The 15286-nt window shown below is 34.3% G+C and overlaps 1 protein-coding gene across 1 annotated transcript; it reads right to left on the reverse strand.

The window, feature by feature from the left end:
* Positions 1 to 1174: 1174 nt before the first annotated feature.
* LOC148600951 (uncharacterized) lies at positions 1175 to 1501 on the reverse strand. The gene has a single exon (XM_088556310.1). The coding sequence runs from the start codon at positions 1499 to 1501 to the stop codon at positions 1175 to 1177; it is 327 nt and encodes a 108-aa protein (XP_088412436.1).
* Positions 1502 to 15286: the final 13785 nt, after the last annotated feature.

The following is a 15286-nucleotide window of genomic DNA, read 5'->3' on the forward strand; positions in this document are numbered from 1 at the left end:
AATTTTTTTGAAATATGAAAAAAAATGTTAGACGAATGTTCTTTATACAAATATTGATAAAATTCTGAAAAAAAAAATAAATACCAGTTTGTTTCATATTTGACGAAACAGGTTAAATATTCCCTGCAGAATCCATATAAAATGTAAACATCGCCTATTTCGGTGATATGTTTTTCAGTATGTTCGTTCTAGGTCATATCTGAGAAAAAAAAATTAGAAAATCTACCTTAAATCACATTCAGTTGGAACCCCCCTCATTTTGTTGGAAGATTTTGTTAACTTTATCCGACCCATTTCAGGAACACCTTAGGACCCCCTTTTTAAAATGTCTTGATTCGCTCATGCCTCTTCTCTTAAAATTACTGAAATATTGCCGTTGTTATATATCTTCTTCACCATATCAACATTTTATCAAGAGCACGTTTAGCCACGATTGTTAAATATCATCTAAGAAACAAATGAAGTTACACACAAATGACGTGTTACCATCTGCATGACACATACCTATATTCAGGTAATACATATTAAAATTGAGATTAAAGAACTACTAATTTTAACAACTTATTCTTTATTACTAAAGCGCCGAGAATCACACCAATTAAAACTACCACTCTGAAATACGTACAAATTTCCACAAGTCTTATACTGTGTCATGTTAATACAAGTTAGTAATCACTTCAGTTGCTGTGCAAACCTCCTTAATCAGTCACTGTTAATAAAGATCATGAATGCAGGCAATAATGTCTCTAATTTTCAAGCCGTGAACTGTCAATATAGTCCTATATTAACCTGCATTCAGAACACCAATGAAAGAACTCGAGGAAGTATGACAACCTTGTATACAAATGTAATTATATTGATATACATTAAGGTACATTAATGGTCCATCCATTTTGGGATTATTATTGCACTATCTCAATGACGGTTACTGCACAAAATAAATAAAACAGAATCCGTCTATAACCTCGACTTTTATTATTAGACAGAATTTGAGAAAAATAAGAAACACTGCATTTGATACGACTTTGAAACAACTAATACCTAGAATGTCATAAAAGTGACTATGGAACGACAGAGAATTTAAACTACGGAAAGTTAAATATGCCAAAACACTTCGACACAATAAGAAACAAAAACGATTGACAAGTTAATAATACCTTAATGACGACTACTATTATTCTCTCGCCATGAGTTGTCCATCTTGGTCCCAGCCAACTTCTTGGGCTTCTTGTACCAGGGCACAGATCCCACAGCACCACCAAATAAGGAGATCATTTATGCAGCTTCCTTCAATGCCTTTCTTATCCCTTATGATCCCTCTTATTTTAGTAACAGCATAAAAGTTAAGAATCGGCACAAAAAGTGCAAGACCGCACATTACGCAGTCCTCTCCAACACGCGAGGCATTTTTGCCAAAAACGTAGCAAGGCACGAAGTAGGCTATAATACAAGTTTTCAGGTCGTCGAAGCAACCAAATAGACCATGCTGCCATTCACCCATGTTAAAAAATTATGAAAAGCCTGCTTTCCACTCGGCGCAAAATATAGAAATGTTCTTCAATTCACCAAATTATAATCTACGCTTACTAAATCGGAAAGTATTATATTCAGTTTGTCATTATAATTGGTACGTCAAAATGGCTTATTTCCTGTTTTTAAGGATGTATATACAAGCTGTATTATGTTTTTCCAAAAGGACATCTACTTAAAGCTTGTTAATAAATAAGATTTTTACAAAACCTACAACCACTAAATCAACGATGCTTAGCATCATGATAGAAGTGTATATGTTTATATATTTATACATGTACATACAAATATCTTTCATGATAAATTCGTATTATCCAAATCTAAATGTATTTATTATATCTCCCCCGTGAAAAAAAAAACAGAAAAAAAACAACGGAAGTAGAGATGCTATTTATCTCTAATTTACTGGAAACTGGTGTACGGTTCTATATACTAAACAATTGAAAGATTTAAAATTTAGGGGCGAATCATCAAAAAATGTGTAAAAAGAGGGGTGTCTACCACCTACTCATGCATTTTTGTCCAAATTATAAAATAGCGCAAAGGAAAACCAGTGCAAAATGTTTTTACTCAGTCATTACTGAACAATGTAGATTTTCAAATAAAAAAATATGATCCCGCCACCACGAGAAGAAAATGGTCTGTGCCTTATTTTACCAAAGAGAAAATATTATTATGGAAAGGCAACATGTAAATAGATCAGCAACTTGAAGATGCTTTTTATGTCCCCAATCGTTTTGGTCCTTTCTAAATTATCAAAATGCCTGGCAGCTGACATACATGTAAACTTTTAACTACATAAATCATGCGACAGCGTTTTAGTACCCGGAATTTTGTTTTTGATATACACTCAACTGTAACCAAGTTTTTTGTATATATTTCATGCACATTTGATATGATATGCACTTGCAATGACTTGAAATATTGCAAATTAAAACTAAATGGCGCATGTACATGTATGCTTTGCCCAAAATAGTCATCAAGACAGCCACATTTCCAATTTCTTTTTATATAATCATAAACTGATCTATTCTGGGTGGATTCATCGTTGGTATTACCTGTGTATTAAACATTCAATTATCTCCTCACATAAAAAGGGTCTAAAAATGTTACTACAGGAAATCTGAAGGAGTACAACACCAAGCACGTTGTTTTGTTCCACTACACTGAGCTATAATATTTTGTGCATTGTACAACGATTGTTAGAATCGGGATAATCGAGGCAGAATAGGCAAAATCAGGATAACAACCACATTCTCTAAATCGTCAAAACTGAAAGTCTATGAGTATTGTTTGCACTATATTTGCGAGTGCTGGCGAATGACACAAAAAGACACCAAAATACTGTCAACTTTTCATAACAACTGCTTAAGGAGTATAATGGAATATTCTAGCAAGATAAAATCTCCAAAGAAGATCTGTACAGAATAACACACGCCAATGGCATCGAGACTACAAAAGAGATGGATGTGGCCTAACACCGGAAGGAAGAAGGAAGAAAGGACGACCTGAAACAACATGACATTGAGAGAGAAATAGTGGAAATAGGAAACAACTGGGTACCATCGAAAGGAGAGTCAGTAACAGATAGGAATGGCGAAAGCGTGTCCTTGCCCTATGTGTCCATGCATGAAAGTATAGCAAGACTAAGGTAAGGTAAGGAAAAACAATTGTAACCGTAAATAAGGGATTATTGTTCTATTGTGTTCTACTGAGGATTTGGTTAGAAACAACACATACAAACGTAGTTACAATTATGATTAACATAAATGATTCATCTTTCAGCAGATCAAACCCTCAAGTTACGCCCAGTATACACTAATTGGATAACAAGCCGGAATAAATGTTACTGAAACATAGTTACTTAAACTATTCAAAATCCTCTCCGTCAGAAACCAAAGATCCTACATTCCTGTTACGTCTACAATATCCCAGTGTTTTGAAAATTTGAGCTTTTTGCACAAGTAAACATAAACAAAATTGCTTAACATAAAATCTTGTAAGTAAAGTTTAAAAGATATATCGGTATTTTACCTTATGTAAGCCAATTCATTCTCTTGCCATAAGTTGTCCCCCTTGATCCCATTGGACTTCGTTTGCTTCCTGAACAAGTGCACAAATTGGACAACACCACCAGGTCAGAAAATCTCCACAACAGCTTCCATCAATTCCTTTCTTTTCTCTTATCGTTGCTCTGATTTTAAGTATGGCGTATATGTTCAGAACAGGTACAAACATTGCCAATGCACATGTCAAACAATTTTCGCCAACTCTTTCAGCATTTCTGCCAAAGACGTACCAAGGGATAACGTAAGCAAAGATGCAAGTTTTGATGTCATCGAAGCATCCAAACAAACCGTGTTGCCACTGAACCATTTCGAAAGGAAGTTAGAGCTATTTCACCAAATACAAAACGGAGAAATGGTAGGTTGTCAAAATATTGAACGTATACTCCGAATTATGCACCTTATCGCTTGATTATTTCAACAGATAATTGATTAAATAGAAGTTCTTTTCAAAGATAAACTACATAACATATTGAATACTGCATGGCGAGAGAAGGTGTACTTGCCTAATGAATAAACATTTTGGTCGGCAAATTACACATTTTGCAGATATACATGTACACTACCAAAAGTACCAGTTATGATTATCATATGGTGCTTGATTAATATGGTAATCATATATTGCTCGATTCATATAATAATCATATAATAATTAGCATATGATTATCATATGAATTTCATATGTAATTATTGGCTTGTTAAGATAATATTATCATATGTTTGTTTAAACTTTTATACCAAGAATGAAAATAGGACAAAAAAAAACAACATAATATCAAAACAAAAACAAAAAACAGAATATAGGAGCAACAATCATCTTTGGTGTAAGAAGTCATGACCCTTAAAAAAAAAAAAAAAAAAAAAAAAAAAAAAAACAGAATATAGGAGCAACAATCATCTTTGGTGTAAGAAGTCATGACCCTTAAAATACGGTAACAGAAAAGTATCATGCGTTTTATTTATGTATTAATGTGAGTACAATTCTCAAATTCTAGATTTAAACACCCGCACTTGAATTAAAAAAGCAAAAACATTGGGAAGATTATTTTCCCTCAAAAAATGCATCAACAACAGAAATGGCAAAAACATAAAGTATGTATCTGAACAAGCATTATGCAAGCCGATAAATTCTAGGTAAAATTTATAAAACAAAGGCATACATCTATTTGTCCCCTTGCGATAGACATTTGAACATCTCGGCCTCCATTGTTTAATATATGTATATAATATTTAGCTTTAATATGCGAAAGCATCGCGTTATTTCGCGAAAAAATATATTTTCAGTCTATGAAAATGAGCTCAATGGGCTTTCGTACAATCATGACTGTGTACACCATCGCTTCCAAGATGTTTCCCATTCTTTTTATTCCAATGACATTGTTTTACCTCCTGTGCACAGCAAGCACCGATTGCAAACGTAATTACATAGATGTCACGAAATATGTATTTGAACAAGTTAGAAGATATGGATAAAAAAATGCGGAACCAAATGACAACACATTAATTCGTTTGAAAGTTAAATTTAATAATATAAAGACGTCATCGTTTAAGGAAGAAATACCCAACAATCCAACAATTAAGAGTAAAAATATTGATTAGTTGGTGCATGCGTAACATGAACATCATTTGAAAGTTGAGGAAGTGAATGTCTAGAAAACCAAAACATAATCGATATCGCGTGAATCGTACAATGCTTCTGATTGGTTAGATCTCTTTGAGGTTCAAATTTAATTTAGACTGGAAAATGTTCAGAATTAAACCATAAGGATTGTATACAAAGCTATGTTGTGATAACCAATTTAGAGACAATCACCCTCGTCGTGGTTCATAAACGAAAGTTTGCTAAGTTTTGTTTTTAAAATCCCCAAAGTTGACTTCCAATTTTTCAAAAGAATCAAAATGCTTGGGACATTTTAATTAGAACAACATTACAAACACATCATAATAGAACAAATTATGAAATGTGCGTTCTTTATCCCCAACTATATTTTTTTACTCTCGAACTTGAAAAAAAACTGATGGTAGAAAATATCCAGCACAGCAGGTTACCGTTAACGAAACAAATGATATTAGTGGTATGTTATCTTATATAAACCCTAAAAATGACAATACTTCCTGAAAACATGACAAGCTCTACCAACTATAGAATAGTCCTTTTAGTTTTAGATTCCGGTCTCACCTTGTATTACTATGTATAATAATATAATGCTGCCGATGAGAGGTGACTGCCTAATGCACGTACATGGACAGCATATCCAAAAATGCAATAGTAGTACTAATGTGATCAGTATTAATGTATTTATTTGTTCCGGACGAGTACCTGCAGTTTTGTGCATTATCGTGTATATCCTATGTTCGTTTTATGTATAGGAATCGGATTTTAAATGTACCTGTTAAAAAACAACTAACAAACAAGCAAACAGTCATACAGACTGAAATATAGATGAACAGCAAATGTTAAAATGTATCTTTACAGGAAAGTGAGTGTATACTCAACTCTTATGAAATTAAATAGGAGACAGAAAAAATGAATTAATGTTTGTTATCTAAGAGAATTCGGTTTCATTCTCTTGTCATGAGTTGTCTCCCTTGATCCCATTGAACCTCATTCGCCTCCTGAACGACAGCACAAAATGGACAGAGCCACCAGGTCAGAAAAATCTCCACAACAGCTTCCTTCTATTCCTTTCTTCTCTCTAATTGTTTCTCTGATTTTTAATATGGCGTATAAATTCAGAAGAGGAATGAAGGTCGCAAAAGCACACAAACATTTCGGCCAAAAACGTACCACAGTACAAGATAGACACACATACAAGTCTTGCAGTCATCGAAGCAGCCTGTCGGTTATATACAAACGTCTCAGAATGTGACGACTCTATTCAGTACACTGCTCCATCGGATCAAATTGATACAGGAAAGTTATGTAAACGTATAGAAAGGTCTGAAAAATTCCCAACGATGTTAGAACTGTCAAATTTGCGATGCAACTGGTCGTTCCCTCCGCGGGACTCGAACTCGTACCGCTGTGACATCTATTGCAACACCGCCTGCACAAAGTCCAGCGCCCTAGACCACTCGGCCAGCTAGGCTATGTAAAAATATATCCTCGTAGGATTAATCTAGGGCTGTAACTTAGTACACGATGTATGGTGGTACGGGACAGTTCATTTCGATGTTATTATGTAGGATAGAGGATCAAATTAATGATGCATGTCACAACAAATCAATATTATACAAACGTCTCAGAATACAGCTAATTTACATTGGTACAAAGAAAATCAACAAATACATAACATGCACATTGATGAACAAACACAACTATTTACATGTACAAAAACTGTGACAAAATGACGGTACAGACAGATAGTCAGCCAGGAGATCAAACAGTATCGTTAATATGTTTAATAAACTTACATTAATTGTTCAATAACTTTTTGTTTTTACTTGACATTAGGTCAGAAAACTTAAAGGTGTTATGAGCTTTCAGTTTTTGTTTGTTGTTTGTTTTTTGGGGTTTAACGTCCGAGCAGCAATATTTCAGCTATATTCAGACGATGAACATGAAGTGGATGATAAAATAAACATGGAATGATGAATGAAATGGAAAATGAGATAGGACACAAGGATAATGGGGGTCGAGAAATTTTTGATTGCCATTTGAAATAGGGAGAGGTGGGTAGGGTCGGGCAATGTAGCCTCCTGTGGTGGAGCCCTATAGTTCCTGCTCCGGGAGAATACCACAGTAGGGTTCTTTAACGTGTGAGGGACGTGGCATCTTTCCCAACACGGTGCACCACTATGATTTGTGGTCAGGTTTTCCGTATTATAGCCTGACAACCCCAGCATGTAAAACGCCAGGGGTACCCCATTCCACCACCTGGGGCACACAACCCAGTTGTTCTGTGGGCAGAACACCCTAGCCCACGGCTAGGTTTCTGAGCACTATTCAGTCGTCTTTTACGACAAGCTTAGCGCTGCTGCAGGCCTATTCTTTTGACACCCGGACCTGCACGGGTCATGAGCTTTCAGATGATACCTAGGAAAAAGTCTTGTGCGTTTTTCGGTTTTTATACATTCAAATGTATAATGGTATTCGTCTCCTAATTTTTGACATAAGTAGAAATGACAATAACTGTTTTCTCTATCTGTATTTTGCCATCTGCCTTTTATCTATCGGTAGTTGATGGTTTGTAGTTCTGAACCTACAAAATTGTATTACATAAAAGTTTTATGTAAAATATGAAAACATAATTCGAATTCAAACCTTGTCTTAAAGATTCTATAACTTAATGCTTTTGGAGAGTCAAACATGGTTGAATGCCAAGATTGTACGAATTGTTCTATTAAGCTTCGCCTCACGACGCCTTTATGCCAGTTAACACTTTCGAAATTTTCGTTATTACATATGTTTGAAAAGCCACATTTATTCAACATTTTCTGTATAAACGACACCCAGCTTAAGGATAAATTGTGTTCTTTGAATTTTTTGCATATTTTATATAATATGCATGAATTTTTTTGTCTGTTTACCAGATACAAGTCTTCCCCAAGAAGCAACTTTATATCAATTTCTATTGGGTATCTACCCACCTCACCGTATAAAAATATCATGTAGCTAAGAGTGGAAGATTTCAAATTTAAAAGAATTTTACAGAATTTCCCAATACACCATTATTACCACATCCAATAACCTCACAGCCATAAAGTAATATAGGTTTTACCATTTTATCAAATAAATCAATTTGAGTACTAATTGGAAGATTATAGACTCGTCCGATCGACTGAATATAGCTGAAATATTGCTGTTCGGGCGATAAACCTCAACAACGATCAATCTTATAGACTCGTCCCAATTTAAGAAGCTCATACATAGCTCTTAGAGATTTATCCAACCAAATGGTTTTTTGCCATAATAAAATTACAAGTTTTGGTAAAGACAATACCAAGATAATTGAATTCTTTAACAATTTCAATATTAGCGATTCCATTTAAGTCTTTGCCGGTTCTACCGAATCCAAAAACCATGACTTTTATTTCATTTGCATTTACCGTCAATTTCTATGTTTCACAATATTCCTGAAAGGCATTTAATTGAGCTTGAAGATCCTCTGGTGATTCGGCCAAGAGAGCGGTATAGTCGGCATATAGAAGAACAAATATTTTCAAATATACTTCTAATTCTCTTTCTACTTCACAGGAAACTGTTTGTAATCCAAGAACGTTTTTTGTTAAAAGAAAATCTGCCAAATCATTCAGAAAAATCGAAAAAAGGAAAGGTGTCAAGTTCTCTACTTGCCTAACTCCAATTTCACATTTAAAGTAATCTGATAAACAATTGTTACAAGAAATACATGATTTGATATAGGAATACATATTCAATATAACATTATACATTTTCCCATTAACATTATTAATTAGTAGTTTATAAATGATACCACGTCTTCATACCATATTGAATGCTTTTTCAAAATCGATAAAATTGTAGTGTAGTTTTTTTCTTCTTGGATGTCAATAACTGGAACAGTGAAAAAATTGAAAATATATTATCAAAAGTAGAATAATTTTCACGAAAACCACATTGGTTTTTTTTAATATCATGAACTGGTTGGAAAAAAATTATTCAGTCGTATATTTAAGACAGCCGTAAATAATTTGCCGAAACAACTAACCGAAGTTATTGGTCTGTAATTTTTCTGATCATGGCGATCTTATAAAAAGGTCTAATGATACCGGACAACCAGCTTTGAGACATTATTCCCATGTCAAAGATCAACTTAAAAAGTTTTATATATATATATATATATATATATATACTCATTTACAACTTTGTCTTCACCACAGGCTTTATTATTTTTCAGATTTTTACACATTTCAGGATTTCGTCTTGGGAAATGTATTCATTTATTTTTTTCATTTGCGTTTACTGATTGATTTAAAAAAAATACAGAGTTATAAATCAATATCAACGTGATGATGCTTTTTTCTGTTTTGGGACTAAAATAACTTCCAAAATTCTTTTGGATCTTTCTTAGAGAAATCCTTTATTTCGTTTGATATTTTCTGCATATATTTCTTATATTTTTCATCCATAATTTTCAAACATGAGATTTGTCAATTATTTTTGTCGCGATTTTATTTTTGACTACAGAATCATTGTGTAATATGATATTATTGGTCGTCATCATGGACTCGTGGATCCATCTGCACCATAATAATCGATTCGTAAATCGTGTGTCATAGGTTTTGATCCTCCTTCGTCTTTCGTCTAAGTGACATTCTATTAGCAACTCGGCGAGTATTTCTAGAAAAGCAGAGGGCGCTTACCCTACAGGTGCACATAAGTTTTAGTAGAGTCCGAGTTTCTCATTTGTGTGTGTGTGTGTGTGTGTTATTTTGGTTATTTCATGTTATCTGTTGTGTGTGTTCTAGTCGTTATTCTACGAATCCTGTTTTTCAGGGTTTCCCTTTCACCCCAGATTTTCACTAAATTGCAATGGTTGCTCTCTTATTTATACAAGTGTCGTGATAAAAATACACTTGACCATATAATTTTCGAGACAGTTTTTCGAACACGGCTAAGTTATCAGTATTTGGTCAAACGGGGAACATAATTGCGATCAGATGATTTTGCGTTTCCATGAAAGAGCGTCTTTAAGGTCAAATGGTTAAAAAGCGAAACTATACCGACTGCGTCGGAAAAAGTTTTTTTTTATGTGAAGAGAGGGGCTGAGGAATTCCGATTAGTTAAACGGAGTGTAGCGGAAATGGTAGAGTAGTTCCAATTGTTCTGCTTCAGGAATCCAACATGTTTAACTTTTAAAAAAAGCTTGCCGCCTTTGTAGCTTCTTATTTTTATGTTTGCAGTATATCAATGGAATTTTTGAATTTTTTTTTCAGGATGTTGAATATTATTTTCGTAATTTTTGCTATATGTATACGATTATTATAATATAATGTTTGCTGTTTGAGCTATATTATTAGAAAGTAGTGTCAACTTGAAGCTTTAATGTTGTGTTGATCTTTAATGTGCAATGCCTGACCTTTGATATCAAGGTCAGTTTTTCACCTTGACCTTAAAGCTTATTCGTGGCACATCTTGTTTTGGTAGTGAACAATCATGCCGTAAATGACTTGTGGATTTGGACCCAATTGGTCATATTATACAAAGTTATTGGAGTCTTATATTAAGGACATGGATGAAATCTGGACCTAAAATTTAGTACAAGACCTATATTTTCTCAAGCTTGGCATTATAGCTGCACATTCGACAGTTTATTCTGGATGGTGTTTGTTTACAGTCATACCAAGTGTCATGTATTAGATATTTTAGTATTGAAAATGTAACGACTGTAAGCATAAAGAGCCGCTCTTTCTTCGAATTAGAACAAAAATCAGAAGGAATTCCGAAGTATCGGAAGATCCCGAAAAGCAAACACCTGGTGGTTTTTTACGTTACCTTTCCCAGTCCGACGAAACGTTATCGGATGAAAAGTTTCCTGACCAAAAGTGTTATCCAATGAAAAATTAGGATCGTTGATTTTTATCCAATCACTGTACATTATTGCCGACTTCTGTTTTCCGTGGCAGATCAGAAGCAATCAATTTTAGTTCCCGTCTACGGAAGAATAAAAAAAAAATCGAAATTGGACCAAAAATAAAAAATGTAGTCCCTTTGACTCCTTATAATTTGAAGAGATATCTGAAATCTGATTGAAAAATAAAGGCAAGGATATTTATGAGGACCCCCCCCCCCAAAAAAAAAAAATAAAAATAAAAATAATCGAAATTTGAATTAAAAAAAGTAGATCTTTTTTTCAGGTTTGGCCCCGTTGACCCCTATAACTCGAAAACCGTAAGAGATATCTGAAATCAGATTGAAATACACATGCAAAGATTTATATGAGGAATAAAAAAAATATACTTTTTTGGGTGTTGCCCAACTTTGACCCCAAATTACTTGAAAACGGTTCAAAATACACAAAATCTGCTTGATACATTTTTGTTTACCAGAATTAAATTAGGAACACAATAAAAAAAGAATAATTAAAATCGGAAAAAAAAAAAAAACTTTCTGCGTAGGTTTTAATAAAACACCTATTTTTACCCTTTTGGTCCTTTTTTCTAAAACGGTAGGGCCATTAAGTTCAAATTAAATAGAAACATTCCTTGAATGGTTAGTAAAATCATATTAAAATTTCAGAACAATTGGTCAACTACAACCACAGTTAAAGGAAACGAAGTGTCCCCAGACGACGACGCCGACGACGACTGCGCCATAACATTATTCATAAAAATACTGCAAACAAAAGCATCAAGCAAACAATTCTGTTATGATCATAGATGTCAATTAAATTTGTTCAAAGTATTAAATTCAGTATTGGTATACATTGCTCTAAAGGATATCTGTATGTTTGTTATGCTCCCTAATTTTGTTTTACAGACGGCCATATCGGAAAGGTTTTTTTTAATTTTGTTGACATGTTTTACTGGTAAATACTATTGAATTTCTGGCGAATGTTTGTCATGAAAGTGTAATAATATAAATATATATATACATATATATATACAAACGTCTCAGAATGTGACGACTCTATTCGCTACACTGCTCCATCGGATCAAATTGATACAGGGAAGATATGTAAACGTACAGAAAGGTCTGACAAATTCCCAACAATGTTAGAACTGTCAAATTTGCGATACAAACTTTGGTCGTTCCCTCCGCGGGACTCGAACTCGTACCGCTATGACATCTATGGCAACACCGCCTGCACAAAGTCCAGCGCCCTAGACCACTCGGCCAGCTAGGCTATATAAATATAGAGCTTTCGCTGGCGGGGTCATTCCTCCTCGTAGGATTTAATCTAGGGCTGTAACTTAGTACACGATATATGGTAGTATGGGACAATTCATTTAGGTGTTATTATGTAGGATAGAGGATCAAATTAATGATGCACGTCACAACAAATCAATATTATACAAACGACTCAGAATGTGACGACTCTATTCGCTACACTGCTCCATCGGATCACATTGATACAGGGAAGAGTAAGTAAGTATAGAAGGGTCTGAAAAATTCCCAACGATGTTAAAACTGTTAGAGGTCGTTCCCTCTGCGGTAGTCAAACTCGTACCGCTGTGACATCTATGAATTGGCAACACCACTCGGCCAGCTAGGCAATATAAAAATATAGCTTTCGCTGGCCGGGTCATTCCTCCTCGTATGATTAATCTAGGGTTGTAACTTAGCACACGATGTATGGTAGTACGAGAGATAGCATAATAACACCTAGACGAACTTTCTCGTACAAAATGTTTAGGTATTCAGAATCATGCAGAAACGAAACGAAACGAAAATACAAAAGGTATAAGTTCATATTAGGATCATGTCGGAGCAACAACATGAAATGTTCAGTACCGTACAAGTCTTTCTGAAAGCCATGCGAGAACAAAGGTCAATGTTTCAACTACTCAAGTTCAGTTTTGTATACGTTTATCTGAGAGGATTGACAACAAAAATAAAAACAAATAAAATTCGGTAAGATAATTAAAGTAATACAAATGTCCACATGAATCGTGTATGAAGTAATAATCAAACTAACAAGTTCAAGCGTGTTTCTGAGAATCATGATGGATCGCTGATATTATACAAGCCCATCTAAGAAACGTGCGGGTTTGACACAAAAAAAAATGGCGAAACACGTTTTATTTGGAATGAACTTTATGGAAACATTATTATGAAAACAAGAAAAGTGGTTGGTTAGATAAGTTAAATATTTGCAAACAAGACTTAGTAAATTTTCAGCATACGGAAGTATATATTTTTCAGCGAGTGTCTCCCATTATAACAGGTCCATGTATGGTTTGTATTCATCATAGTGGGCAAACGTCATTATACTTATATTCCGTATTGTCAAATGAACAGTCTGATGACACCAGTAACTTCAAAGTTGTGTGTAAACTGAAAGTGAAATCAGAAACGTTAACTGAGAATGGACTTGGTCCAACTATTGGCTACATGAACCACCATTACTATTCGCATACATGTTTGTTAGCGGGTACAAGTTAGTTCATAACGTTATATTGGTTAGGCATGGTTCTTATAATGAGTTGTTCTTTGCTAAACAAGTAAATATAAGCACACAACATTAGTTCATGTATGAAAATCCCGTTTCAGTGAAGAAAAAGTGGAAAATAACCAAAGAATTAAATCAATGCTGCTATGTTATCAACAACACACTACGTTAACTCAAGATATCAAACTTTGTTTTCAAAGTTTTATGTATAGGATTGGCAGTTTTTAATCATTCATTCCGGGAGCTGACACAGTGTGGTTTTAATTCTTCATGTAATTCCTCGTATTCATGGCTGATCAATTTAACGTGAAAAATAAATTACATGTGACAAACATTGTATGTGCATGTACATTTAATATATTTTGCAGACAAGTGCCTTTAGGTTAATTATAATAAACGGTAAGATACTTAAAAATGTGCTTTTAGAAAATACATTTCCGTTTTAGCGGTCGAATTTGGAACAAAAAAGACACTAAATCTGTATTCATTTATAAGCAATAACACTTTCCTTCTGCTTTATCCACGCTAGAGACCATAGGTCATGTCTGTTGAAAAGCCTTCATAAAAAAGTAAGGTTACAGTAAAACGTTACTTATTTCCTTTAGTTTGATCATTAAAGCCATGCAAGGCACATAAAATATTCGCTTTCTTGTCCGTCAATATTCATTTTTTTCCATTATTATGGCCTAATGTGGCGCGCCCATCCAATTCTAAATTTTCTTGATCCCCTGCTATAAAAAAAACAAATAACAAAGCTCCACGCAGTGGTAGACATTCGTTTCCTCTCGCACTAACCGCTGCAGACAGGCCTTTCGAAAATATTGGGCGTTATTCAAATCAAACGTGTCGTTTGACGATCGTAATCATTCACTTTTTCTCGACTTAGCAAAATTCTTGCATATTCTGAGAGGACTGGCTGTCTAGAGTGAATTTCGAACTGAGACGCTGTTCAGAGCTTGCAATATTATAATTATGTTTACCTTTATTCCCTGGCCATGAGCTGCCCTTCTGTTTCCCATTCAACCTCTTGTGCTTCTTGTACCAAAGCACATATTCCACAGAACCACCACATGATTAAATCATTGAAACAGCTTCCTTCTATTCCTTTCTTTTCTCTAATCATTCCCCTGATCTTTGTCACGGCGTATAGATTCAGACCGGGAACATAGAGTGCCAGAGCACACATGATACAACTTTCCCCGACTTTCTCTGCATTTTTACCGAAAACGTAGCACGGAACGAAATATGAAAAAATGCATGTCCTACAGTCATTAAAACAACCAAATAGTCCGTTTTTCCATTCACCCATTTTGATGCTAAGTTACTTTGAGAACAAAACAAATAAGCTTTCGATCCAACTAAATTACCGATGGAGTTTCTTTAAAGAACAAATCCCGAATGCCTATACGTAAACTGGTTAGCTTTATTTATTCTTTTATTGGTCAGCTTGAAAATTGGACAAAAGGTTTGAATAAGTCCTTGCCAACATGATCTAAGCTACAGGACAAACAGTTGGGTTAATTAATAATTCAAAGAAGGATTTACTTAACAATAATACATTATGTTGTACAAACACAATGGAAAGTTTTAAAAATTAATTCAAATTGTAACACAGGT

This window comes from Perna viridis, chromosome 12 (genome assembly GCF_037379345.1).
Source record: "Perna viridis isolate PV_CMFRI_1.1 ecotype Kerala chromosome 12, ASM3737934v1, whole genome shotgun sequence".
NCBI lineage: Eukaryota > Metazoa > Mollusca > Bivalvia > Mytilida > Mytilidae > Perna > Perna viridis.

Bases quoted from the DNA above. Each gene is read 5' to 3' on its own strand.
- LOC148600951 (XM_088556310.1), bottom strand. From the start codon at position 1,501: ATGGGTGAATGGCAGCATGGTCTATTTGGTTGCTTCGACGACCTGAAA.